The sequence below is a fragment of the Acinonyx jubatus genome, chromosome B3, assembly GCF_027475565.1.
Source record: "Acinonyx jubatus isolate Ajub_Pintada_27869175 chromosome B3, VMU_Ajub_asm_v1.0, whole genome shotgun sequence".
Lineage (NCBI taxonomy): Eukaryota > Metazoa > Chordata > Mammalia > Carnivora > Felidae > Acinonyx > Acinonyx jubatus.
Genome location: NC_069386.1, coordinates 100,818,877 through 100,846,493, shown reverse-complemented (window position 1 = coordinate 100,846,493; position 27,617 = coordinate 100,818,877). Strand labels below are relative to the sequence as shown.

At 35.2% G+C, this 27,617-nt stretch overlaps 1 protein-coding gene across 9 annotated transcripts in view; it reads right to left on the bottom strand.

The window, feature by feature from the left end:
* The window catches only part of KTN1 (kinectin 1), a 108,608-nt gene that overhangs the window by 65,579 nt on the left and 15,412 nt on the right, over positions 1 to 27,617 (bottom strand). For all 9 annotated transcript variants that reach the window (XM_027065773.2, XM_027065777.2, XM_027065778.2 and 6 more), the window contains exons 2-5: positions 7,628 to 8,180; positions 4,068 to 4,205; positions 2,144 to 2,314; positions 972 to 1,102 (exon numbers count right to left, since the gene is read on the bottom strand). In XM_027065773.2, the coding sequence (XP_026921574.1) occupies positions 972 to 1,102; positions 2,144 to 2,314; positions 4,068 to 4,205; positions 7,628 to 8,150 (963 nt within the window). In that variant the 5' untranslated portion in view covers positions 8,151 to 8,180. The remainder of the gene's footprint in view (positions 1 to 971; positions 1,103 to 2,143; positions 2,315 to 4,067; positions 4,206 to 7,627; positions 8,181 to 27,617) is intronic.

The following is a 27,617-nucleotide window of genomic DNA, read 5'->3' as shown; positions in this document are numbered from 1 at the left end:
TAAAATGCCAGACTTGTAAAACTCACTGTCAATAGATACTTGGAGGTATAGCAGACTTAATATGCTACGATAAATGCTATGACAAAAAAAGCCCAGATGGTTATGAGAAAGAATAGCAGAGAGAACAATTTAGACTGGGAATTCAGATTAGCTTTATATAGGGAAATGATACAGAAACAACAAATAGGAGACTACTAAAGGTAATCAGGTGAGGGGGATAGCCTGGACTCGAGTGCTCTTTAAGAAAAAAATAAATGAAAGCCACTTATTGTTTTAAATGAGGGGTGTGTGTGCGCGTGTGCGCACACGCGTGCTGAGAATAAGAATAGCGAAATCCACATCTAATATTGAATATCAGATACCGTGTCATCTTACCTCACACAAATAACATTTGAAAACTTGTCACCTTTCCAGTATGACATAGTATACATGATAATGTAGTGAGCCTGACCCATGAGAAATTAAGTATTAACTCCAAGGATTGTTTTTTTTGTTTGTTTTTTGTTTACAAATTTTAGTCCATCATAGCAGCGATTCTACCATCCAAATCACTTATTTTAGAAGGATGATACTTCATACACACACACAAAACAGCAAAGATTCCCAAGTTCTCTGAAGTGTGCTATCTTCAGTCACAAAAACATTCCATATATTCTATCCAGAAATCGCCTTCCCTTCCCTTCAGAGCAGAGCAAAGCAAGGTACAGTGTTAAGTGTCAAATGACTTTAAAGCCCTATAAATCATCTTACTTATAAGCACTTCACTTTTGTCAGACACCTGACTAAATAAGTGTACTGATTAGTATAGATATACAAAATAACTTCTGAAGCCATTCCAGAACTTTTAAATGTGACTATGTGCTTTGGAGTATGAATGATGGGAATATGAATATATTACTCTAGCAAAAGTCTTATTTGGTGAACTTCTAATCACTGTTCTCAAACATGCCCATAATAAAAAACATGCTTACCTTCTTCAAAGCATCCTGTATCACACCAGACTTCTCCTTTAGCAGGTCTACAATACAAAGGGCCTCATCTTCAGAAAACATCATAGTCTTCAAGGACAGAAGAAAATCTTTAAATTTCACTTCAGCATTTTCTTAAAAAAAAAGAAAAAGAAAAAGAAAAGAATTGGCATTTAAGAGACACAAGTAATAACTTCAGCAAAGGTAAGCATCAAGAATTCTTGACCCAGAAAGTCAATACCAAGAGAAAACAGATTTATATTTCAGGTCAGACAACTAAAAAATGCTCCAGTCAAGAGAGAAAAAGTGTTTATCATCTTTAATATACTATGAAACAATTATATTAACTAAAATTTAATCAAACTACAGAATACTAAAGTGCCAGTATGCCCTCACTTAAAAAAAAAAAATCATTCCAATGTCTAGTATGCTAGTATCTGTACCAAGTATGTTCAAATATTCTCATTTAACCTTAATAATCATGATATACAAATCAAACCTTACACGTGATAAAATAAGCATGAAGATAATTATAAAAAGGAAACAGAATTTTTAAAAAAGGAAATATGATTTTACAAATACCAAATATATACAAACAATCCTGACATTTAAAAAAATCCACGCATCAAGCATCCCCTGACTCACTCAATTTCCTCGGGGGCTCCTACATAAAGCACAAACTTCCTTTCCTTAAAAACCAACTGCCAACCATTAGACCCAGAGAAGCCCAAGGCTTTAATAGTTCAGCAACATCTTAAGTTTAAAAAGTCAGTTATGTGTGTGCGTGAGAGCAAGATATGGGAATTCTCTGTACTTTCCACTCAATTTTGCTGTGAAGCTACTACTATTCTTTAAAAAAAAAAAAAAGTCTATTAAAAAAGTAAAATAATAATGAACGGTGGTTGTGAATTAGCACAGAAACCTCACAGGAGACCATAGCATAAGAGAAAAATCATCAGACAGCAAAATAGCTGTGAAATCTTGGGCAAGGCAAATTCAAGGGTCTGGCCCCATAAAACTTAGCAGGTTGGACTAGAAAATTACCAATAAACCTTTTATTACAAAGATTCTATAATTCTTTTACCATTCATTGTTTCTATGAGAAAATTTACTCAACTTCATCAGAACTCAAAAACGTGTTTCTTCAATACAAATTGCTACATGCTGCATATTACCTTTATCAGTTTCAGTCTTCAATTTTTTAGCCCCCGTTTTCTGGATTCCTTCTACTTGGTCAGGTTTAATTAGATCAATAGCATCTCTCTTATCCAGCACAGGATTTGAATCGGCATTATCCATCAAAGGAATATAAGCAGTTGCATGAATAAGGGGTTCATCTACCAAGACTGCAATTTAAGTTCAACAAAATTAGAATTACTCAGGGTTTTACAGCAGAGTAATTAAATAACATGTACACACATTTAAGTTCAATGAGAAATGCAGTTATTTTCAAATATCTAACACCAAGTCAATTTGGCTTTAAATTCCTATTTTATTATTTAACATAAAGTAAAAACACACTTCTAATTAAGCAGTAGCAATTCAATATTATTCTACAGTAAATCATTTATCTGAAAGTGTGTAGCGTATCTCCTTTCTAACACTATCTGAAAACTTCTTCTATATCCTTTATATTTTAGTTAGTTCTCATTGTCTTCCTGTTTTAACTAAAAAATCCATTCACATTTAATTAGTGCCCAAGGAAAACTACTAATCTTTATTTATGTTTGTACTTTGCCGAATTCTTACTGCAAATGATAGTTTTTAACGGAGTTCCTTCCACTTTCTAGGTACAAAAATCAGTCATTGTTCCTTGCAGATATTGTCTCATTTCTAAAAGTTATGCCTGTAATTTCCATGGCACATCTTACTGAACTGGCTAAAATTTGCAGAACATTAAAAGTGGAGGAAGGAAGCCTCCTTACACTTTGTTCCTACTTTTAACAGGAAGAACTTTAAGAGTTTGAACATTAAAATCTGATGTCTGCTGGCTAAAGATAAAAACTTCCGCACACATATGGAAATCTATCTTCCTACCTTTTTAAAAAAGCTTTTGGGCATGAAGAGTGTGTTTTGTTCGTTTTGTTTTTTGTTTTTTTTTTAATAATAAAGGGCACTGGGTGGCTCAGTGGGTTAAGCATCCGACTTCAGTTCAGGTCATGATCTCACAGTTCCTGAGTTCGAGCTCCGCATCAGGCTCTTTGCTGACAGCTCAGAGCCTGGAGCCTGTTTTGGATTCATTCTCTCTCTCTCCCTCCCTCCCTCTCTCTCTCTCTGCCCCTCCCTGGCTCACACTGTCTCTCTCTCAAAAATAAACATTAAAAAAATTTATTTTAATTTATAATAAATATTTAATCTTATGAAATATTTGTGGGTAATATTTTTCTGTACCTAGTTGATACATCATAATTTTCGTGCAAGTAATAGAATTTCATCTTTTCTCTTTCCAATTTTAATATTTTCCAGCACTAGTTGATACTACTGTCCAATATTATTTGAGTATCACCATTTAATCTACACACGTTTCACAGAGGTTTTCCCTGGACAATTCTGAACATATACAAACTGCTCCATCACTCTTAATGGGATGCTTCCCACATATACATGCAAACAATGTTTAGGAAATAATTGGTAATATAGGGTAATAATATATCTAGACAATGTCCTCAAGCATAGTCTTTAAGTGATATTTCAAAGTACAAATGTTTCCTTGTTGAGATGAGCACTGGGTGTTGTATGGAAACCAATTTGACAATAAATTTCGTATTTAAAAAAAAGTACAAATGTTTCAGGAATACTTTTCTTCTATAGTTTATATGTTATTTACATTATTTTCAAAACTCCGTTGAGACCATTTAATAAATGCTTTGTCCTTTTTGAATTTCAGATAAACTTCTTCATCACAAACATATACCCTGGCCATCTGTCAAAACACTATGAAACCACAAGACTCAAGGATCCCTGGACTTCTTTTAGCATTAACATTGTTATAGAACACATTAAGCAGAGAACTGAAGAGCATGTGAGTTCTAAGATCCTTGTCCTAAGTGTACTTCTCTAGAATTAGTATTTATAAAACACATTATCTACACATTTCACCGTTTTCTGTCTTTTGCTTCCTTGAAGAAACTTTCTTCTTTCCTGATCCACTTTCTTGTTTAGTCTCTTGATGGAGGGGTAATGACTCTTGCTTTTTTGAAGGTGCCATAAGAGTTTCCACCTTTTTATCCTGATCATCTTTATTGAAAATAAATGAAAAGTCATCATAGCAAACAACAAACACACCAGAAGATTCAATTACTGGTAAATAATTCCCAGAATGCTTTACCTTCAAAATTTTAAACTCTCTAATAGTATTATTCCAGCTTTCTTACTCTGTTACACCTGTCTTTAATTTCATCAAGACTTCTAAAAATACTTGTTGCTTCTTTTATATCCCACTTCTCAGCCACTCTTAATCCTACTCAGCCTATGGGCATGCTCAAATCCCTACCATCTTAAAAAAGAAAATCCTTCCCACCACTGTAATTCCCAGCCTCCCACACCCATTTCTTCTTATATTAACAAAAGAATGATCTGTACTTCTTTTACCAATCATTTGTCAATTGCAACCTGATTTTTATCTCTTCCATTATCCATGAAAGGATTTTACAGAGCAATCTGGTGTCCCAAATGCCATACTCTACCAATATCCTTTATTTCTTCTTTGACTTCTATTTAGCATTTCATACTACTGATCTCTACCTCCTTAAAATTCTGTCTTCATTAGGCTAAGTGAAATAAGAAGATCATGAAAGGACAAATATTGTATGATTTCACTTTATATAAAGTACCCAGACTAGTCAAATTCACAGAAACAAAGTAGAATGGTTGTTACCAGGGGCTGGGGGGGGAGGGGAATGGGGAATTACTGTTTAATGGGTACAGAGTTTCTGTTGGGGAAGATGAAAAATTCCTGAGATGACTAGTGATGACGGTTGCATAAGAATGTAAACGTACTTAATGCCACAGAACTATACACTTAAAAATGGTAAAATGGTAAATGTTATTGTATATTTTGCCACAATAAAATAAAATTTAAAACTCTATCACCTCCCAAAAATTCTCTACCAGCTCCCACAATTCTTTTCTTACACTTGAAATATTCCTTTGCAAATTCTTTTGTAAACTGTTCCTACAGAATACCTCATATGCTGGTATTCTTCAGGGTAGTACCTTTAATTTAAACAATTCCCTTGGATGTGCTTATCTATACCCATGACTTCAACAACTATTTTCATGCTTACAGCTTCCAAGTCTATATTCTAGCCTTATGCATCTGCACTTACATATCCTATTGCATCCTAAATTGCTCTTTATGTAAGTGGCCCCCCATAGGAACCTAAAACACAACCTGAAAGCATTCTCCTCTCCATATACATCCACTCTCAATATTCCCTATCTTAGTGCTACCAACCACCTACCAATCAGGGGTTGGCAAACTTTTTCTCTAAGGTCCAAACATTAAATATGTTTGCATATCCATACAGACTCTATCAAAACTATCTGAGGCGCCTGGGTGGCTCAGTCAGTTAAGTATCCAACTCTTGATTTTGGCTCAGGTCATGATCTCACAGTTCATGGGATCGAGCCCCTCGTTGGGCTCTGCGCTGAGCATGGAGCTTGCTTGAGATTCTCTCACTCCCTCTCTCACTGTCCCTCCCCCCCACTCTCTCTCTCAAAATAAATGAATAAATTAAATTTTAAAAAGAATTAAAACTATTCATCTGCTGTTGCAGTATGAAAGCCAGCCATACACATACGTTAATGGATGAGTATGGCTGCACTCAAAAAAACTTCATTTCTAGACAAAGAGGTTTGCATTTCATGTAATTTCCACATTTAACAAAATATTATTCTTCTTTGGATTTTTTTCGAATCACTGAAAACATAAAAACTATTCTTGGCTCATGGACCATAAAAAACAGAAAGCAGACCAGATTTGGCTCCAAGATTTTAGTATGCCAACCCTGAGAAACTTAAAACTTGGATAATCAGTCTTGATTCTGCCTTCTCCTTTATCTGCCATACCTCATTCAATAAGATTAGTCATGTTGTTTTTACTTTATAGACCTCTTTAATCTACTTTCTTTTAAGTAGGCTCCCGGTCCAATGTGGGGCTTGAACCCACGACCTTGAGATCAAGAGTAGGATGTTCTACCAACTGAGAGCCAGCCAGGTGCCCCTTTAATCTACTTTCTATTTCTTCTGTCACTACCACAGTTCAGTCCTCCAATTTAACTTTGGAAAACAATAATCTCATAACTAGATTATCTATATTAAATACTACTCCATAAAACTTGTCCTCCCCAAGTTCTGCCAAAGACATCTTTCTAAAATATAAATATGACCAGACCATGTAAACTGACCGGCTTGAAAATTTTTCAACAATGGCTAAACTATAACACCCCAGCTCCTTAATGCTGTGTACAAAACCCATCATGATCTAGCCCCTACATGTCTTTTCATCTTTGTGTCCTACCACTCCCAACCTCCTATTTCATGGTTCAAAAATACACTGTACTCCTATCTCTATCTTTCTAAGTGACATTCTGACAGTATGGAATGAGACCCACTGAGCTGCTTGGTGAAGTGATTCAGTGCCTGGAAGACCTCAGGCACCATCTCCTCTGTAAAGCTCTTTACCTCTGATCCCCATAAGTAGTAGTTGTTTAGGCGTCTGCATTTCTTGTATACTTCAAACATCTCTTATGTAAGTCACATTTCATTACTGGCTTACGTGTCCTTCTCCCCCACTAACATAGAAGTGCTTACTCTGATTTCTCTAGCATCATGCCTTGATCACAGCTGGCAAACAAATATTTAAAATCCAATATAACGAATTCAACACTCCACAAGACACACAAACAACTTAATGGTAAACACAAGTCCTTTCATAAAAACTGTTTGTAGTTTCACACGTCATGACACCATTTCTCATGGGCTTTCCATTACATCTGTTAACCCCTCTACCTAGAATATCCTATCCCACCCTTCCCAGCCACCCAAAAACCAGCTAGTACTTATGTAACCTCTAAGGTTAATTTTAGGCATTACATCCTCTAAGTGATCCACTTAGAACTCCTACACTGGTTTAGACATATCAAGATCATTATATTAAACATTTTACAATAATTATTTATGTTCATGTCTACAGTTTGAAAACACACTAGTTTTATCTCTGCAGCCCTATTACCTAGTATAATGCCTAGTATAAAATAGCTGTATGAAAAACATTTGCAAAATTAAAGACAAAAACGGTATCTATCTTTTCATCTTTAATTCCTATCACACTAATTAGAAACAGAAGTTTCTAACTGCTGATATTTATAGGTCCTTACTAGTTCCAGTAAAACAGTTGAATTTTATATATTTCCATTAAGTTTCTTTTCCATATTTCTAATATAAAGTTTAGTTTTAAATGCTGTTTTATGATCAATAATTTTATCAGCATTTAATGTTAATGAAAGCAAACACACAGTGAAAATGACAATGTTCTTGGTTTCAGACTCCATATTTTTAACATTTTGTATACACACCTAACAAAGTATCTAAATTTCAAGCTCTAAAATCATTAAAACAAATACAATCATACAATAAAGTTGAATAGATTATAATACCGCTTCCATTTTTAGACTTCTTCTGCCCTGGTTTCTTCTTTGAGGCAGCTGCTTCAGAAGGGGGGGTGGGCTGTTTAGTAACTGGGACAGGTTCTACTTTTTTGCCTGGAATCTTTGACACATCACTTTCTTTGGTGACCTGTTCTTCTAGTACAGGCTTGTGTTTCTTTTCCTTCTTCTTTCTTTCTCTGACACTACTTGAAGTTTCAACTACATTCAGTTGAACAGGTACAACTTGCTCATCTTCTACAGCCAAGGCATCAGATAATTTAAAGTCCCGGGGTACACTCTCAGAATCAGATTCAGGGAGGTTCCCATTCTGGATTTCTTTCTTTTTATTCTTTTTCTTTTCTGCCTTCTTTTTATCGGTTTTGGTAGGAATAAGCTTTTGTTCTCTTTTCTGTTTTGCAAGAACTTCATCATATAATGTTTCTTTCATGAAAAGCCAGAAGAAGAGGAAAATTACTGTGATAACTACTGAAGGAATAAGGACAATAAAATATGTTGATTCATAAAACTCCATGGTGCTTTTGTTAATGTGATCCTATAAAACCTAAATGGGGGGCGTGGGGGGGCGGGGGGGGAGAGAAAAAACAAAACTTTAGTCAGCATAATACAAATTAAACACAAAACCTCTGCTCTTTCAAGTAGTATATCAGATCTAACCTAATGTACAAATCTAAGCAGGTTACAGTTGTTTAAATCACATACTTAATTATTTTGCCATCTACAATTCAAATATACTATGAAATAAAAATGTGTGGTAATAATTAGAGTGTAATATATCCTCTACTTTTAAACCAAATTAAAAGATCTTCACGGGAGAAAAAAAAAAACAAAAAACTCTAGACATCCATTACTTTTTTCCCCAAACATCAACTTTTGACATTTTACTAGTACTTAGCTTTTTTCCTCTTATTGCACTGTTGACCAATACTACTATATGTGGAAACAGAAGCCATCAACTTTTACCAAAACACTGGATATTCATTAAAAGTACCATACTTTGGGGTCCCTGGGTGGCTCAGTCAGTTAAGCATCCAATTCTTGATTTTGGCTCAGGTTATGATCTCAGGGTTCATGAGTTCGAGCCCTGCACTGGGCTCTGCACTATCAGAGCAGAGCCTGCTGGAATTTTCTCTCCTTCTCTCTCTGCCCATCCCCTGCTTGCACACTCGCTCTCAAAAAAAAACCAAAAGGTACCATACTTTTAATTGCCAAAAAAAAAAAAAAAGAGAGAGGGAGAGAGAGATGGTTCATCTCATCATTTAGAAATTTAAGCCCATTCACCAACTGTTAGTACCTTTATTCCAACAACTAACAGCCTCATGATATAAGTAAGATACATCACAGATATAGAAACATACTACAGCCAAATCAAAATGTTAGGCTCTGTCATTCAGTATTGAAATAAATTACAAATTAGATGCTTTTCTTGATTTTTTTTTCAGGGTACCCCTTACTACAAACTAAATTATACTGCAAAAAACAAAGCTGGCCATAATAATCTTTTCTAAATGCTAAAAGATAAGAAAGGCCTTGCCTCACCAACAGAGTATCAGTCCTACTTTTAGATTAACCCAACAGCTATAAAAAATAAAGGTATGGTCTGATTACTCAGATCTGCCTTGAACATAGACACTATAATCCCTCATCTGAAGGGTAGTTACAGCTAAAATTATACTTCAAAGTAAGAATGGTTCTGATGTTTAGGCTCTAGATATCAATATTCCTATAAATATGTATAAGCCACATAAATATGGCTTGTATCCTTATAACTCCTATCACATTTGTTGTGGAAAAAAGGCAAGGTATGTAATGCAGATGAAATTAAACCCGTGGACATGCTTAAGGTAAAGCTATGTAAATTCTACTTTTGCACTTTTAATATGTAAATGAATCTGAGAATCTTAAGTTCTTAAAATTATCCATCTGAAGTCTCAAAAACGGTAATGATTAAAAAAACAAAATTCTACCTAAACAGAAATATTCTAAGAATTATTTTAGACCTTAGAAAACAGCAGCTTTAAAGTTGAATAAATCTGAGTTTAATGAATTTAAGACTTCACCAGAACCATTTTAATAGGACTCATGAGTTTTCCAAGACAAAATAAAGCTATTCACAGTAGTCTCTGTTAACTGCCAAGATAAACAGACCTAGAAATCTTATGTTTATGACAAACTTAAGCACATTTAGTTTAACTTTGTCTTTCAACTTCCTTATATCTCATTTTAAAATGTGGAGTATACTTTTTTTCAAGTTATACCAACAATGACTTAAGTCTGAAAATAGTGAGAAGTGGAACCTGAAAACTGTTGTTTTATTAGGCACACTCTTGATCTTTATGATTAAAACAGCATTTGTTACTATTTCACGTTTCCATAGGCAATTTTTTTAATGGTGTTACAACCCTAGACTTACTTAGACAAGGTTTTAAAAGGTTGAAGGGGAACAGGAATCACGTGCTAACAGAATACTAAAAGAAACTTTATACAGAATTGTTCTTCCCTGATAAGTCATGAACTCTCCAGGTTTTTAACTAATCAGACATATTTTACTGTGTCTAAGTGTTACTTGTCAACCAGAAATGCTTTCAAGGAGCAGAGACCACGTTTTATCTTTGGTTTTTTGTTTGTTTAAACATTACCATCCACAGGCTACACACAGCCTGTCCAAGTTAGCTGGGGAGGTTGGGGGAGAAAAAGAACAAAACAATGAGTTAAAACTTGGATTTTTGCTTTGGGGAAGAAAAGCCACAAAGGCATTTACCAGCAGCCACAGATGCTTGGGGGGGGGGGGGGGGGCGGGGAGGTCAAGTCAAAGTCAGAAAGACCTTGAACAGCAAACTGCAGCCATGTGTAGCCTAGGTCTCAGGAGAGCAAAATCTATGATTAAAGCAAGAAGCAGACATTCAGGGGAAAGAGCCCATGAGACCACAAGAACTCTAAAACACAGATTCTTCGAATGTTCTGATGATTTTCTAGTTCCCTTTTCCAGGTCTCATAAAAGCCTGAAGGAATCATGATTCCCATTTCTGGATTTTCATAAGATTCCCTTCACACAATTCAATTCCCCTTCTCTTGAACTTACTTTCTGCACCTAAAGAGGTCTAACCAGAACACCAAGACAAATTTAAAGTCAAGAAAATGCTTGTATTTCTTTAATCCAATAATCCTGAATTTTTAAACCAAGAAATTTGCAAGGAAAAGCAGCACATATAAAGATGTTCACAGCAACATTATATATAATATGAAAACTGAGACATAAAATATCCAACATCAGAATGGGTTCAATTAGCAAATACCAACACAATAAAATATTGCTATTAAAACTGTAAAATCAAAAAAAGCCTTTAATAAGATTTCTTGTCAATTCAGTGTAGCTAAATAGTCAAAAATCGTAATTTTGCCTGTATGATCAAAATTTTTTACATATAATAGGCAATATCAAGATGATTAAACAAAGAGGTGTATCAGGGCTCCTGGCTGGCTGAGTCGGTTAAGTGTCCAACTCTTGATTTCAGCTCAGGTCATGATCTCATGGTTCACAAAATCAAGCCCTGCATCAGGTTCTGCGTTGAGTGTGGAGCCTGCTTGAGATTCTCTCTCCCTCTCCCTCTGCCCCTCCCAAGTGCATGAACACTCCTTATCTATCTCTCACTAAAAAAAAAAACAAAAAAGAGTTGTGCCAGAATCATGGTTGCAGTCTCATCTGCCTTAATATTTTAGTTTTACACTTTGTAATTTTTAAGAGATATTCATAAAATGTTTAATTCCTTGCTTAATTCAAAAAATGGCAAAGTAAGTACTAAAATATCAATAATAAACCATAGTTTCACATTATACACATGGGTATAAGAGTAATATAAGGAAAGAAAAGAGACAAAAGGGGCCTGGGAATGAAATCCAGAAAAATACAGAGAAGAACAAACAAAGGTAGCAAGAGATTTTATTTTACGTGGGGCAGGGGAAGACCATGAAAAAAATAAAAGGAAAGGGTAGGAGGGGTTGAGACAAAGTTAATTTAGCTCAAGGTGAAAGGAATCAGGTTGCTAAAATTTTCTCAGTCCATAATATACAACTCAACATATGTTTGAGTTGATATAACATGTAGACAATTAGCAGCTCAGGTTTTGAGATGACAGCATAAGTCACCAACGTTAATAATTTCTCCATATTCCCTTTGTTATATTAATGAGCTTTTTACCTCATACCTTCCACCTTAACAGATTCCAGTCTGAATATAATTAATGGCCAATGGTGGACAAGTAAAGTAGGAGTGAGATAACCATGGAATCATAATAAACACATTCCATACCAGTGGCTTTAATCTTTTATTTAGACATAAATCCTTCAAGAAATTGATAAAAGACCAATCCACTTTCCCAAAACTAAAGAATACATACTAAGGTGGATCCCACATTTAAAATCCTGGTCTAGAATAAGAGATGAGTTTTCATCCCTGCCCTACCAATAAAGAACTTAAAATTTAAAAAAAAAAAGTTAACAGGATGGAAAAACAATATATAAAAATTCTGTCTCATTTGAGTATGTATTATGATTCTGTGTTTCAAGTAAGTATGTATTATGAATGCTAATCAAATAATTTTAAGATTCCATGTACTTGTCTTATTCTAACTTAATTTGTTCATACAAAAATTGAGCTGCATTACTCAGTTAAGTACTATACATTTCTCAGAAGGTTCAACAACTTTTTAGTATTGATAACGTAAAACCTAAAATTTCAAATGATTTACAAATAAAATCTAGGAGCAATTACTATGATTTCAACCACATTGCTTAATTAAAAATGATATAACTAGACATAATAATAGGCTTAGATAAGTGCAAGACATCTACAGAAATATCACACATTTAAACATACCACCTGGCTGGCTCAGTCAATAGAGCACATGACTCTTGATCTCAGGGTTGTAAGTTTGAGCCCCACATTGGGTACAGAGATCATTTAAAAATAAAAAAATCTTAGGGATGCCTGGGTGGCTCAGTTGGTTAACCGTCCAATTTCCGCTCAGGTCATGATCATGGTTCATGAGTTCGAGCCCCGCATTGGGCTCTCTACTGTCAGCACAGAGCCCACTTTGTATCCTCTGTGCCCCCTCTCTCTCTGCCCCTACCCCACTCACACTTTTTCAAAAATAAACATTAAAAAAATAATAATTAAAAAAAAATTGGGGCACCAGTGCCTCAGTCAGTTTAAGTGTCTGACTTTGGCTTAGGTCATGATCTCAAAGTTTATGAATTCAAGCCCCATGTGGAGCTCTGTGCTGACAGCTTGAAACTTGGAGACTGCTTCAGATTCTGTGTCTCCCTCTCTCTCTCTGCCCCTTCCCTACTCGCGTGCTTGCTCTCAAAATTAAATAAAAATTTAAAAAATTTAAAAAATCTTTAAAATAAAAATCACACCATTTAAAATAATTAAGACAGTGTAATGCAGCAAAATACACTACAGTAACAAAAAAACTAAAAGCTACTTATGCTGAGCACAATTACATACATATAGATATAACCTGAGACTATACAGAGAAAGTGAGAGTCATTTTTTAGAGTGAGATTACAAATATTTTTAACGTACAGCTAGCTGACCTTCGAACAACACAGGTTTCAACTGTGTAGGTGGTCCACATACACACAGCTTTTTTTCAATACATACATCAACTTATATTATCTATAAATATAATACAGTGCTATAATGTATTTTCTCTTCCTTATAACATCTTAAGAAACATATTCTTTAGCTTACTTTACTGTAAGACTACAGCATATAATCATATAACACATAAAATATGTCAACTGTTACCAGGAAGGCTCCCAGTCAACAATAGGCTATTAGTTAAGTTTTGGGGTAGTCAATTTAAACGGGGATCTTCGATTGCCTCAAACCCCTGCTTAGCTGTTGAACTTAAATTTCTTCTACATCAAAAGAGAAATTTAAGTAACCATCCTGAATGCACATTACACTCTTAAAAGTTTAAATAAACACAAAGAGGGGTGCCTGGGTGGCTCAGTCGGTTAAGTGTCCGGCCCTTGATTTTGGCTCAGGTCATGATCCCAGGGTCGTGGGATGGAGCCCCACACAAGGCTCCATGCTCAGTGTGGACCTGCTGAAGATTCTCTCTCCTTCTGTCCCCTCCCCCACTCACGTGCACCCCCCTTCAAAATAAATAAATAAACACACAAAAAGGAATTGCTTACATGTTATGAGGAGGGAAAACTAAAGCAGTCTGGTCAGTATACTACTGAACTTCACGTAAACATAAGAGTTTGAATTCTACTTTCTTACTACCATGGCATTTCAGGTACTCTTGCTTCTGCCATCATTTTCTTTAAACTAAAAGATTTAAAACACAGGGCAAAACTTAATTTTATAAATTCTTCTGTTCTTCAATTGTTAAAATTTTGTCAACTGGGATGACTCAAAGAACTATTAGGAAAAATGTAACAAAATTCAAAACTAAAATCCAAACAAACTGAAAGTCAATTTTTTCCCACTGATGTACACCAAACAACATACTAGTAGGTTGGCATGTCTGATAGATAGATAGATACATAGATACATAGATAGATAGATAAATGGCAATCAATTGAGGGAATGGTAGTTTTCAACCCAAGAATACGAAATTTCAAAGAAGCTCCTGTATCATACTGTCTGGACAACTAAATAAACGCACCTTTAAAACATATACAGGCTCCCAGAGTAGACTTCAGAGGCTTTACTCAATATACAACATAGTTAAAATTTTATAAGTAGCTGTGAAGCCTATGCTGAAAACTCTTATTACAGGTTCTTTATAAAAACAGTGCTCATATAAAAAAAAAAAAAATCTGTAACCTGATCACACTGAATCTAAATAGTTTGCATTCCAAACATGCCACTATTCATACCATGTTTCCCTTCCTTTAAATCCACAATAACATCTTACAGTTATTATTTTAAATGTACAAGTTAATCTTTTTAAGAAAAACAGCTTATGGCAAGTACTCTACAATGATAAAGTCTATTATTTGGTGGACCAGTATCATTTAATCAGATTTCCATTCCACAACAGAAGTATCTATAATATTTTCTGAACTCTTACTAAAATTTAGGAGTACACATTGTGTTGTTACTAATCTTCAAATACAATATGCATGTTATATTCCAGACACACCCTAAGCAAAATTAAGTATTTTTTTAATTTATCTATTTCCTGGGGGTGGAGGGGTGGCAGAGAGAGAGGATCCCAGGCAGGCTCAGCACTGTTAGCGCAGAGCCCAATGTGGGGCTCAAACTCACGAACTGTGAGATTATAACCTGAGATAAAACCAAGAGTTTTTCACTTAACCAGTTGAGCCACCCAGGTACCCCACAAAAATAAACTTTAAAACCAATGAATAGCAACATAATAAAGCATTAAAATGAAGTTGAGAATCTTGACTTTTGGTCCCAATTCAGCCTTGGCTCCAGGGATCTTTTCTTACAAAGTTCTTAATGTTCAAATTACCTGCATGACCTTGGAATACCAAGCCAAAAAATGTAAGTGGTGCCAAGTTGGTGGTGCCCACAGTGCCTGTGGCTAGAAGTAAATGCCCATCCTCTCTGGTGGAATGCTCCCTTAAGCCAGGCTCCTCCAGATTTCCAAAGACTGTCATCCAGATAAAAGCTCACCATCCAAAATGACAGAACATAAGATAAGCTACTAGGAGCAAGAGGCAACAAAAACAAACTAAGGAATCAGATCCCTTTAAGATTTAAGATACTGGAACTAATAGATTACAACATACACTCATAGACAAATAAGAGGGAACTGGGAAAATACAGGCTCCCAGAGTAGCCTGGGTAGATATGAATCAAACAGAACTTCTACAAATAAAAAATATCAAAATTTTAAATCCAATGGACAAGTGAACATAAATGCAAGGAGGCCAATTAAAATTAATATTTTAATAGGCCAAAGAGATCTGATGAGAGTGAATTAAGTCAATGCAGACAGACACACTTGGGTGGAACAACTAACAGAGACAAGGTAACTCTTAAGAGCACAAAGTGAGGGAGGAGTCTACCACAATTCTTCATTTCTAACTTAGAAGGGTCCATAAATGGATAAACCACTTGCCAAGATCAAGAATACAGGAATGGGTTCATGTCTGGGAGTTTTAGACATGATTTTGAATACAAAATACAACCAGGTGGAGAAGATCAGCAGTCAATGGAGACAAAATCAGCAGTAAGAAGCTACCACAGGTTCTGAATCAAGAAACCGAAAAGTCACTTTTCAAACAAGTCCTATCACACCTCCTCCCTACAGTCAAATCTAAAAAACTTTGCCTTATCCTCTGTTTGAAATCTTCACTTATCCTTTAAAACTCAGCTCAAATCATACCTATGAATATATCTTTACAACTATGGTCTTCCACAATAGGTTTTCATTCATTCTGGAGTTACTTAGCACCAATCATATTTCAGCACTGTTTTCTAGGATTCTCTAAAATAAACAACAATAAAAAAAGAAAAGCTACAATCCTTGCCCTTTTATGTCCATCATTCTACTAAAGGGAAGATAGGCCAGCAATTAATATACAGTATAGGAGACAGGAAAATACATGACATAATTGAGCAAGAACAATAAGGACAGTGTAATTCAAGTACAATAAAGATAAAAAGAAGAAGATGAAGTTAAAGAGACCATGTGAAGGGGACAGGCACAGCAAACAAATCATGCAGTCTCTTAAAGGCAACTAGAGGGACTATGGCTTGGACTCTGAGTAACATGGGAAACTAGTAAAGGGTTCTGAGTATAAAAAGATGTAGGGGAAGCTGAAAGCAGGGAAAACTGTTAAGAAACAAGTGAAATAATCTAAGCAGGAGATGATTAGAGCAAGTTGGTGACAAGGGGAGTAGTAAGAAGTTGTCAAATTCTGCATACATTTTGAAAGTAGAGACCAGATGATTTGCTGAGAACTAGAATCTGGGGCAAAGACAATGTCAACTCCAAAAATTTTAGACTATGCCAAAAACAACAGAGTTGTCCTCTACTGAGATGAGAGTAATGTGGAAAGGACATGACTGGGGTTGAAGATTAGGAGATAGCTTTTAGAGAGGTGGAGATGCCCAGCAGATAGCTAAACAAGAGTATGTGACAGGTGAGACCTGCAGGCTGGAGATACAAATTTAGGAGTATTCAGCAAAATGAATTATATACTTAAAGCCAATTAAAGAAAATCAGGAGGATGCTATCCTAGTGGCTAAACAGTGTTATCAAGGAGGAGAGACCAATCACCATTTGATAAATCAAATGGTGTCGGTAATAAAGTACAATGAAAGCTAGAAAGTGACTGCTGGGTTTAGCAATACAGACTTCACTGGTGATTTTGGCCAAAGCAGTAGAATAGTTGTGATCAAAACCTGACTAAAATGAATTCAAAAGTAAGTACTCCAGCAAGTGTGGACAACTCTTTAGAGGAGATTTTCTATGAAGAGATGAGAGAAATGAAATGGAAGCTGGAAGGATATATGAGCTTGAGAGCTTGAGTTTTAAAAATAGAAGAAACTACAGCATGTTAATATGCTGACAAAGATGATCCAGTAGAAACGGTAAGACCGATGATGCAGGAGAATGAAGGACAATACTTTCAAATGGCAAGAAAGAATAGGATTTGATGTACAAGTAGAAAGCATGGCCTTAGATGGAAGTACAATCTTCTGTAAAAACATAAGGAAGAAAGAGTATATAGGCACAGGCAAGGAAGTTGATATGGTATAGAAGTTTGTGAAAATCCTCTTCCTCAATGCTACTATTTTCTTAATGAAATGGGAAACAAAGTTGTAGTCCAGAGAAAGAGTAAAAATGGTGGTATTGGAGGACACACAGAAATACATTATGGTTACTATATTGTTAAATTTTTATTCCTTATAAACTTTGATTCTCCACTTAAATTTAAAAACTTGAATGGAGAATGCAGGATGCTTAGCAGTGTCGTACAAATTGATTTGCTGACTTTAAATGATCTTGTTGCAGAAGTAAAGCACATATTATCTATAAACCAGAGCATAAAGAAACCAAACCTGAGTCTCCATGTGGCTCTACTCTTCCAGCTCAAATACCATTCCTACAGCTAGTTCTCCTCCTAAAACCCTAGAGTACTTAACTCTCTAGGTACACATTCACAGAATTCTGTGACATAGGAGACAATCTAACAATTAAAAGGAGACCACAGTATACTACAATGTGATAAAGTTAAAAGAACAGATAGTAGTGGAAATCCATCTAAAACAGATCCAAATAGATAAAAATTTAGTTTACATTATTTCAAGTCAGTAAAGGCTACTGATCATTTACATCAAAAAAATCCAAAGTTTTAAACATAAGAAAATGTATAAAGTACTTAAGAAAATGCAAGAAAATAAAAAGATTCAATCTATTTTGTAGTTGTATATGGTTAAAAGTTTACAGGTGTATTACACCTGCAATAATTTTTAAAAACTTGATTCTTCAAATTAATAAGAAAAAGAAAAGAGAAAAACCAAACATTAGCCATTTCCTCAAACAGCCATCAAAATATAAAAACCCATCTAAATTTCCACTCTCTCGTCAGTCACTACACCAAAAGTATAATGGCCCCAGAGCCCACAGTACAATTGTAAACTTATCTTTTAAAACAAGAGGGAAAAAACTCAAAGTAACTAAAAGATAATCTAGTAAATGAAACAGAGTTGCCTGACATGGGAACTCCATCTACAGTAACTTGTCTAAAATTAACTTTATAGACTACGCTGAAATCTCAAAGCTGTGGTGCAATTTCTCCTTTTAAACTGCAACACAGTTATTTCTATGACTCACACCTTATTCACATACTTCTTAAGTTATTTCAAGCAATACCCATTCTGAAGTACTGCTACCCTAATCTGAAACAAATTCAACTAATGCCAGAGATGAGTAATAAAATTTAATTTCTCCAATAGATATGTCACAATATATGAAACCTCTATTTTTTTAGCCAAACTTTTTTTTTCTATAACACAAGAATAGATAAATCAGTATGAACCGCTCTTTCAAGAAATTAAAAAAGATCTACAAAGCTGGTAGCTGCTGAAAGTTAAACCAGTATCTTTCAGACTTCTGCTTCCCTAGAAAGCCCAAACTAGTCCATTTTCTCAGGAAGCAACACTGCTCATTTAAAGATACCTCCACAGGCAGGTTAAAAGTTTATTTGTAAAGAAATCTAACTTTTGATAACCAGACAAATCAAAAGCTTTATTTAATACAAAAAGCACACTTTAAATACTCAGTATTTCAAATCAATAGTTTCCAAAGACAAAACATAAATCAAAATTGTTCAAACATTAATATTAGAACATGAAATTCACACCAACAATGTAATTGTAAAATAGCTGTACCATATACAGAAGACTTCCTGCCCCTAACATCTACAATCCTAACTTTTACTTTTTCACACAATTTTTGGGTTTGTTAGAAAGGCCACATAATCCAATTAGCCATTCAAAGATTGAACCCAGCTGAATCATCAGTGAGCCTACTTGAAAACCTGGGATGAACACTTCCCCAAACCCCCTTTATATCTTTAGAAAGCTATTAGAACATTTTTCCTAGTTTCGATCCAAAATCTTCTCTCCCTGTAACTTCATTCTGTAGTCCTATTTCTGCCTAACCTCACCAAATAGGTCCATTCCCACTACCAAAGAGTAGTTTTAATAACTGGTATCTGGCAGCAATTAAACTTACCAGCAAACAAAATTTACTTCAAAACCTGTCATCCCTTAGGAAAGTCTGACTGGAGTTTTAAAGTTGAACATAACAGGCTGCTAAAATAACTTTTAAGTGCATCAACTTAGGTCACTCAACAATGAAAGTACTAAAATGATAAATTGTGTTTATTCTTGCCTATTCCCAAACTAAAAAACATCATTTTACAAACTAAAAATGAAATGCAAATGACAAGAATGTCAAATACTACTCAAAAACACTCTGAGGGAACTACTAAAAAAGCTTCACTTATTAAACAAGAATTTTTAAAATGTACCCAAGAACAGCCAAATAAACACAGTAGAAATAGACCAAATACATATGAAAAGTTTAGTATATAATCAACAAGCCATTTCAAATCAACATGTAAAAAATGTAGATTATTTAATAAGTAGTACTGACACAAATGACAGCCATTTTCAGGGAAAACGAAGTCCCTACACCTCAGTAATATAAATTTTGGTTTTAACAGTTTAAAAATTAAACCAAGAAAGAACTAGAAGACACAAGTCTATTTCTCTGCATTGTAAAATAATTCTATTTCGTAAAAGGCTTTTCTTGGTCTCATGTAAAACCTAGTGCTGTAAAGGAAAAGCCTGGTAAATCTGACTAGAAAACATGTTAAAGACTTGTATGGCAAAAGAAAAGTGACTAAATTCCAAAAAACGACCAAGGTCTGATTGCCTTAACCCCTTTTAACCCCTTAAAATGTGAGAAAAAGACACCAAAAACCATAAAATACCTAGGAATAAATCTAATAAAAGACGTGAAAATCTATGCACTGAAACTATAGAAAGTTTATGAAAAGAAATTGAAGATACAAACAAATGGAAAAATATTCCATGCTCCAGGATAGGAAGAGCAAATATTGTCAAAATGTCAATACTATCCAAAGCAATCTACATATTTAGTGCAATACCTATCAAAATAACAGCTCTGGCATTCTTCACAGAGCTAGAACAAACAATCCTAAATTTGTATGGAATCAGAAAAGACCCCGAATAGCCAAAGCAATCTTGAATAAGAAAACCAAAGCAGGAAGCATCCCAGACTTGAAGCTGTATTACAAAGCTATAATCAAGACAATATGGTACTGGCACAAGAACAGACACTCAGATCAATGGAACAGAATAGAGAACCCAGAAATGGGCCCACAAATGTATGGCCAACTAACCTTTGACAATGCAGGAAAGAATATTCAATGGGATAAAGACAGTCTCTTCAGTAAGTGGTGCTGGGAAAACTGGACAGCGACATGCAGAAAAATGAACCTGGACCACTTTCTCACACCTACACAAAAATAAAGTCAAAATGGATGAAAGACCTAAATGTAAGACAGGAAGCCATCAAAATCCTCGAGGAGAAAGCAGGCAAAAACCTCTTTGACCTTGGCCGCAGAAACTTCCTACTCAACACGTCTCCAGAGGCAAGGGAAACAAAAGCAAAATGAACTACTGAGACCTCATCAAAATAAAATGCTTCTGCACAGCGAAGAAACAATCAGGAAAACCAAAAGACAACACACAGAATGGGAGAAGATTTTTGCAAATGACATATCAGATAAAGCGTTAGTATCCAAAATCTATAAAGAACTTATCAAACTCAACACCCAAAAAACAAATAATCCAGTGAAGAAATGGGCAAAAGACATGAATAGACACTTCTCCAAAGAAGACATCCAGATGGCCAACTGACACATGAAAAAATGCTCAACATCACTCATCATCAGGGAAATACAAATCAAAACCACAATGAGATACCACCTCACACCTGTCAGAATGGTTCACATTGACAACTCAGGCAACAACAGATGTTGGCGAGGATGCGGAGAAAGAGGATCTCTTTTGCACTGCTGGTGGGAATGCAAACTGGTGCAGCCACTCTGGAAAACAGTATGGAGGTTCCTCAAAAAATTAAAAATAGAACTACCCTAAGACCCAGAAATTGCACTACTAAGTATTTATCCAAGTGATACAGGTATGCTGTTTCGAAGGGGCACATGCACCCCACTTTTATGGTGTTTTTGGCAGCACTATCAACAATAACCAAAGGATGGAAAGAGCCCAAATGTCCATTGATGGATGAACGGATAAAGATGTGGTATATATATATATATATATACACAATGGAGTACTACACGGCAATCAAAAAGAATGAAATCTTGCCATTTGCAACTACGTGGATGGAACTGGAGGGTATCATGCTAAGTGAAATTAGAGAAAGACAAATATCATAGAACTTCACTCATATGAGGACTTTAAGATACAACACAGATGAACGGAAGGGAAGTAAAAAAATATAAAAACAGGGAGGGGGACAAAAACATAAGAGACTCTGAAATATGGAGAACAAACAGAGGGTTACTGGAGGGGGTTGTGGGAGGGGGGATGGGCTAAATGGGTAAGGGGCATTAAAGAATCTATTCCTGAAATCATCATTGCACTATATGCTAACTTGGAGGTAAATTAAAAAAACAAATTAAAAAAATGTGAGAAAAAGATAAACGCAAAAGGACATGTTTAGAAGGTTCTCAAAGGAAAAAAAAGACATCCACTAAGTGTATTTTTAAATAATGCAACCTCGGTCACATTAAATTAATTTCTATTAAATGCAAATTCACACTCAGGCTGGCAGGGCAGGAAAATGTGCAAATGAGGATCAAAAGGGTATGGAGGATCATGACTATGGTGGTTTCACCAATGTACACTTGCGTCACAATTGATCATACTGTATGCTTTAAATATATGCCATTTATTGTGTGTCAAATACACCTCAATAAAACTGTCTAAAAAAAGTAACACATGGACCAGGGAGTATGAAACACAACACTCTGATTTAGTGTTAGTCTGATTATAACTACTAGTATAATCTTAAAGAAAAATTTGGAAAAATCTTAAAGTATAAAAATAGTACATACCCTTCAACAGAGAAAATTCATTTTCTTGTTAAAACTACTACTAGATATCTATATACTATAGATATAATCACGCAATTACAAAGATATACCCAGGAGTGTTCACTGTTAGCAATATAACTTTGTAAAAACTAAAATCCTATGTCTGGCATTAGGGAGATGACTAAATAAGCCTGTGGTAGCCTCACATGTAATATGATCACTAAAAAAATATATTGTAAATAAATCAAACATACATAAAAAGCAAGTAGTAGAGTAGTACAGAGAGAAAATTCCCTTTTACATGACAGAATCATGCTCATACATGCTTAGAAAATTCCCAGGACACATGAGAAACCATTAACTCTACGGCGACTTCTTGGTGCTTTTCTTAGTAACTTTTCATCTTATATCCTTCAAAACGTTTACATTTTCCCATCATGCACACATATTAGTTTTATAACATAATGTAAATTTAATTATATTTTTAAATTATGAATTAAATTGTGACTTTTACTGATTTTTAAATGTTTTATTTACTTTTGGAAGAGAGAGAGAGAGAGAGAGCACCAGGGAGGGGCAGAGAGAGGGGGACAGAGGTTCTGAAGCAGGCTGACAGCAGAGCCCTATGTGAGGCTCAAACTCACGAGCCAAAGCCAGACACTCAACCAACTGAGCCACCCAGGCGCCCTAAATTGCAACTTTTAAAAACTAAATTGAGGAATCCATGTCTAGCCATATGAGCGAAAACTCTTCCAATTAAATATAACAAAAACTGTTTTGCTCTAAAATAGACAAATTTTCTGGTAATTAAGGGAAATCCTAAGGAAGAGGGAAAATCAAATGGGAAATGAAAGGTAAAGACACTTAAGGTAAAGACACAAGACACTGAACTGCAGCTGGAAAAGGGGAAATGAGGTATGAAAAACAGACTTTCAAGAGGTCTACAGTCAGCAAAGGGTAAATTAAGAGGAAGAGAGAAAGCTTGTCCCACTTTTCCTACCACTCAAAAGCTAAAAAAAAAAAAACTTTTCATAAAGATTTTATAACCATGGGCTCTGAGATTTGCATCCATAGTCTCTGCCAGTCCAGAATACTCTCACCTCTTCTACCAAAAATTAGTTAACACAAAAGTAGTGCCAAGGTCATGAAATCCTCTGGGAAAAAAATTCCTTCTACCCAATCTAGCCTGCACAGTACAGCATTTTCAGATACACCCCTGCTGAAGGTAAACTTACAAACAGGGATTATACCCCCAAGAATCCCAAACAGAAAAATGTGAGATACTATAAAAAAATTTTCAGGTATTAGATGCATAAAAGAAATCACACAAAGAATTAAAAGACCAGAGAATTAAAAGAATATAAAAGACCAGAGAAATTAGAAAGAACTGAGGAAATTACAAATCGTGTTAAGAGCATTCATACACATAAGAAAGACACACAGACTTTTAAAACTGAAGAATTACCAAACAGAAAGATCTTGATAAAAACTGATGGTTTAAAACAACATTCACTCAAGATTTTTACTTACTTCTTACACACTAAGGTTAGATGTAGTCCTATTAAAAGGTTTACTTACACTACTGAAAGTTTAACATGCCAAATGAGTGACTCTCCTACTGACTGCATGGTCTTCTCTCCTACCCACTGTCTGTAAAACCAACACAGTGCTCAACGCATAGTACTGTGGAAATAGATGACTAAAAGGCAACCAGCAAGGGGGGGAAAAAAGGTTTACTTCATGACATAAATAATTTCAAAACATAAATAATTTTATGGGTTTTTTTATAACATATAAGGTAATCCTTGAGTCCTTCTCTTTGGATTTTCTTTCAAAATAAACCTTCAAAACTACAATACACACTAATCCTGTGTTCACCAGTACTCTGAAAAACAAAATCAAGGACTTTTTATCACCATATGGACTTCATTATGTTCTTGAAGCTGCAAAAGGAATACATAATGGAAAGTTAAAAATCAAATAGTCCAGATAAAACTACCATAAACTGGAAACAGGTACAACTTTTATATTTTAACAAACATTTAAACCTACAAGAGCCAAAAAACAAGTTGTGTTTTGGGGTTTTTTCCTATTGATGCTATTGATTTGACATCACTCCTAATAAGCAACCTAAACAAAAAACAGTAAGTTACCTTATTAAGAACAATCTCTGAGAAAAAGTCAAGGCTCTGAGATTTCACCAACTGAGTTTCCACACTCTTAAACTGTTTATAAACTATCTAGTTAACATAATCAAAACACTGAATACAGTGCACCTTCAAAATTTGTGATTGCAAAGACGCACCTTCAAAATTTGTGATTGCAAAGACTCCCTTCCAGACAACAGAAATATATTTTAAGAAGTTCGAAGGAGATACAAGAAATCTAAAATACAGTCACAAGAAAACAATCCCATTCATAATAGCACCAGAAACAATAAAATACTCAAGAATAAATGCAACCAAGGAAATGAAAGATGTATACACTGAAAGCTGTTAGACAATGAAAGAATTGAAGAAAATACAAATATATGGGAAGATATCATGTGTTCAAGGAATAGAAGAATATTGTTAAAATGTCCATACTGTCCTAAGCCTTAGAGCTATAGATTCAATGCAATCTCTATCAAAATTCTACCAGCATGTCTTACAGAAATAAACCATCCTAAATTTCATGTGGAACCGCAGAAGACCCAGAATAGCCAAAACAATCTTGAGAAAGAAGAACAAAGCTGGAGGCATCACACTTCCTGATTTCAAACTATACTACAAGGCTACAATAATCAAAATAACATGGTAGTAGAATAAAAACAGACACATAAAGCAATGGGACAGAATCAAGGACCCAGAAATAAGCTCACACATATCTGGTCAATTAGTATTTGACAAGGGAGTTAAGAATACTCAATGGGGAGGGGCGCCTGGGTGGCGCAGTCGGTTAAGCGTCTGACTTCAGCCAGGTCACGATCTCGCGGTCCGGGAGTTCGAGCCCCACGTCAGGCTCTGGGCTGATGGCTCAGAGCCTGGAGCCTGTTTCCGATTCTGTGTCTCCCTCTCTCTCTGCCCCTCCCCCGTTCATGCTCTGTCTCTCTCTGTCCCAAAAATAAATAAACGTTGAAAAAAAAATTAAAAAAAAAAAAAAAGAATACTCAATGGGGAAAAGATAGTCTTTTCAACAAACAGTGCAGAGGAAACAGGATATTCACGTGTAAAAGAATAAACTGAACTTCTATCTTACAACACTCACAAAAATTAATTTGAAATGAATTAAAGATTTAAATGTGAAACTACTAGAAGAAAACATAAGGACAAGGCTCCTTGACATTGGTGTTGGCAGTGATTTTTGGATAGGACACCAAAAGCACAACAAACAAAAGCAAAAATCAATAGGACTACATCAAACTAAAAACTTCTGTATAGCAAAAGAAACTACCACCAAGATGAAAAAGTGACCTGTGGAATGGGATGAAAATATTTGTAAACTCAGTATCAAATAAGGGGTTAATATCCAAATTATGTATGGAATTCCTACAACTCAACAGCAAAAAAAAAAAAAAAAAATCAATTTAAAAAATGGGCAAAAGGGGCGCCTGGCTGGCTCAGTCAGTTAAGCATCAGACTTTGGCACAGGTCATAATCTCACAGTCCATGAGTTCGAGCCCCGCTGTCAGGCTTTGTGCTTACAGCTCCTAGCCTGAAGCCTGCTTCAGATTCTGTGTCTCCCTCTCTCTCTGCCCCTCCCCTGCTTGCCCTCTGTCTCTTTCAAAAATAAACATTAAAAAAAATTTTTTTTTTAATGTTTTAATGGGCAAAGGACCTGAATGGACATTTTTCCAAAGAAGATATACAAATGGCCAACAGGCACATGAAAAGGTGCTCAATATCACTAATCATCAGGAAAATGAAAATCAAAACCACAATGAAATATCACCTTTGACCTGTCAGAATGGCTATTATCAAAAAGACAGATAACATGCACCGGCAAGGCTATGCAGACAACACTTGCACCCTGCTGGTGGGAATGCAAACTGGTATAGCCCTATGGAAAACAGTACAAAGGTTCCTCAAAAATCCACACTCATACATACAGAAAGTAGATTGGTGGTTACAAAGAGAGGGAGGGAGAATTGGTGAAGGTGGTCAAAGGGCACATGCTTCCAATGACAAGATGAGTAAGTTCTGGGGATCTAATGAACAACATTGGGACTACAGTTAACAATACTCTACTACATACTTGAAAGTTACTAATAGAGTAAATCTTAAAAGTTCTCACTGCAAAAAACAACAAAACGTAAAAAGTAACTGTATGAGGTGATGGATATGTTTACTAACCTTATTATTTGCAAAGTATACATATATTGAATCATTACACTGTACTTTACATAATGTTATCTCAATTACACTTTCATAATGCTGGAAAAAATAAATAAAATAAAATATGGCCATAAGAAGAGGCTCCTATCCTAAAGCTATTCTGTTCTGCAGACTGGGCTTAGAAACCATGTTTACAAGACAACCTTAAGAGCCATGTGAAGATAGATACTGCCTTCAAAAGACAGTACACAGCTGCCACAATTCTACATTTCAAGATCTATAAAAGACTTTTTTATTAAAAGATGCCTGAAGAATTAAAAAAAAAAAAAGGTAAAAGCTGCCATGTACTGAAAAGAGCAGGAAGTAGTCAAACTAAAATTGGTGAATTCATTATGGATAAATCCAAAGTCACTAACTAAAAAATTTAGGTGCATCAAAAGTCATTCAGTATAAACAAGTCATTCCAATATCCCTTTCTCTCTCTCTTTTTGTTTTAAATACAAAAGGCTTACTAAATCAGGAAAACCCAATACACATTATAGAATGACTGATTCTGGCAGAACAGTTGATAAAGTAGACAAGCTACCCTTGAAGACAAGATAGGTAAATAATGAACATGACTGAATGGTAGTACCAATCAGGGAGTAGTTAAAAGGTTAAATGATCATATCCCAAAGATGCCAATTAATGTTTTAGAAAGTGCCTTAATCACCTATCAAAGGACTCTCTGTTCTCTGCCTGAACTTACTTACATTTTAATAAATTTCTTGAATAAGTCAGTTTATGATGATGTGTTGAACATAAGAATATCTCAAACGAGGAATGAAAACAAAGGATAAACCAACTAAATAATGTTTCATAAAGTAAGATTTTTATTTTATCCTTTGCCACCAAACTCCTTCAGTTCCCCAGCTGGATGAGCAGAAATTCCAGTAGCAGTAGCTAGCTTAGATAAGGAGGGATACCATGTTATTTCAGTCTACAGATTTACCTCAGATAATAAATTGTTCAGGGGT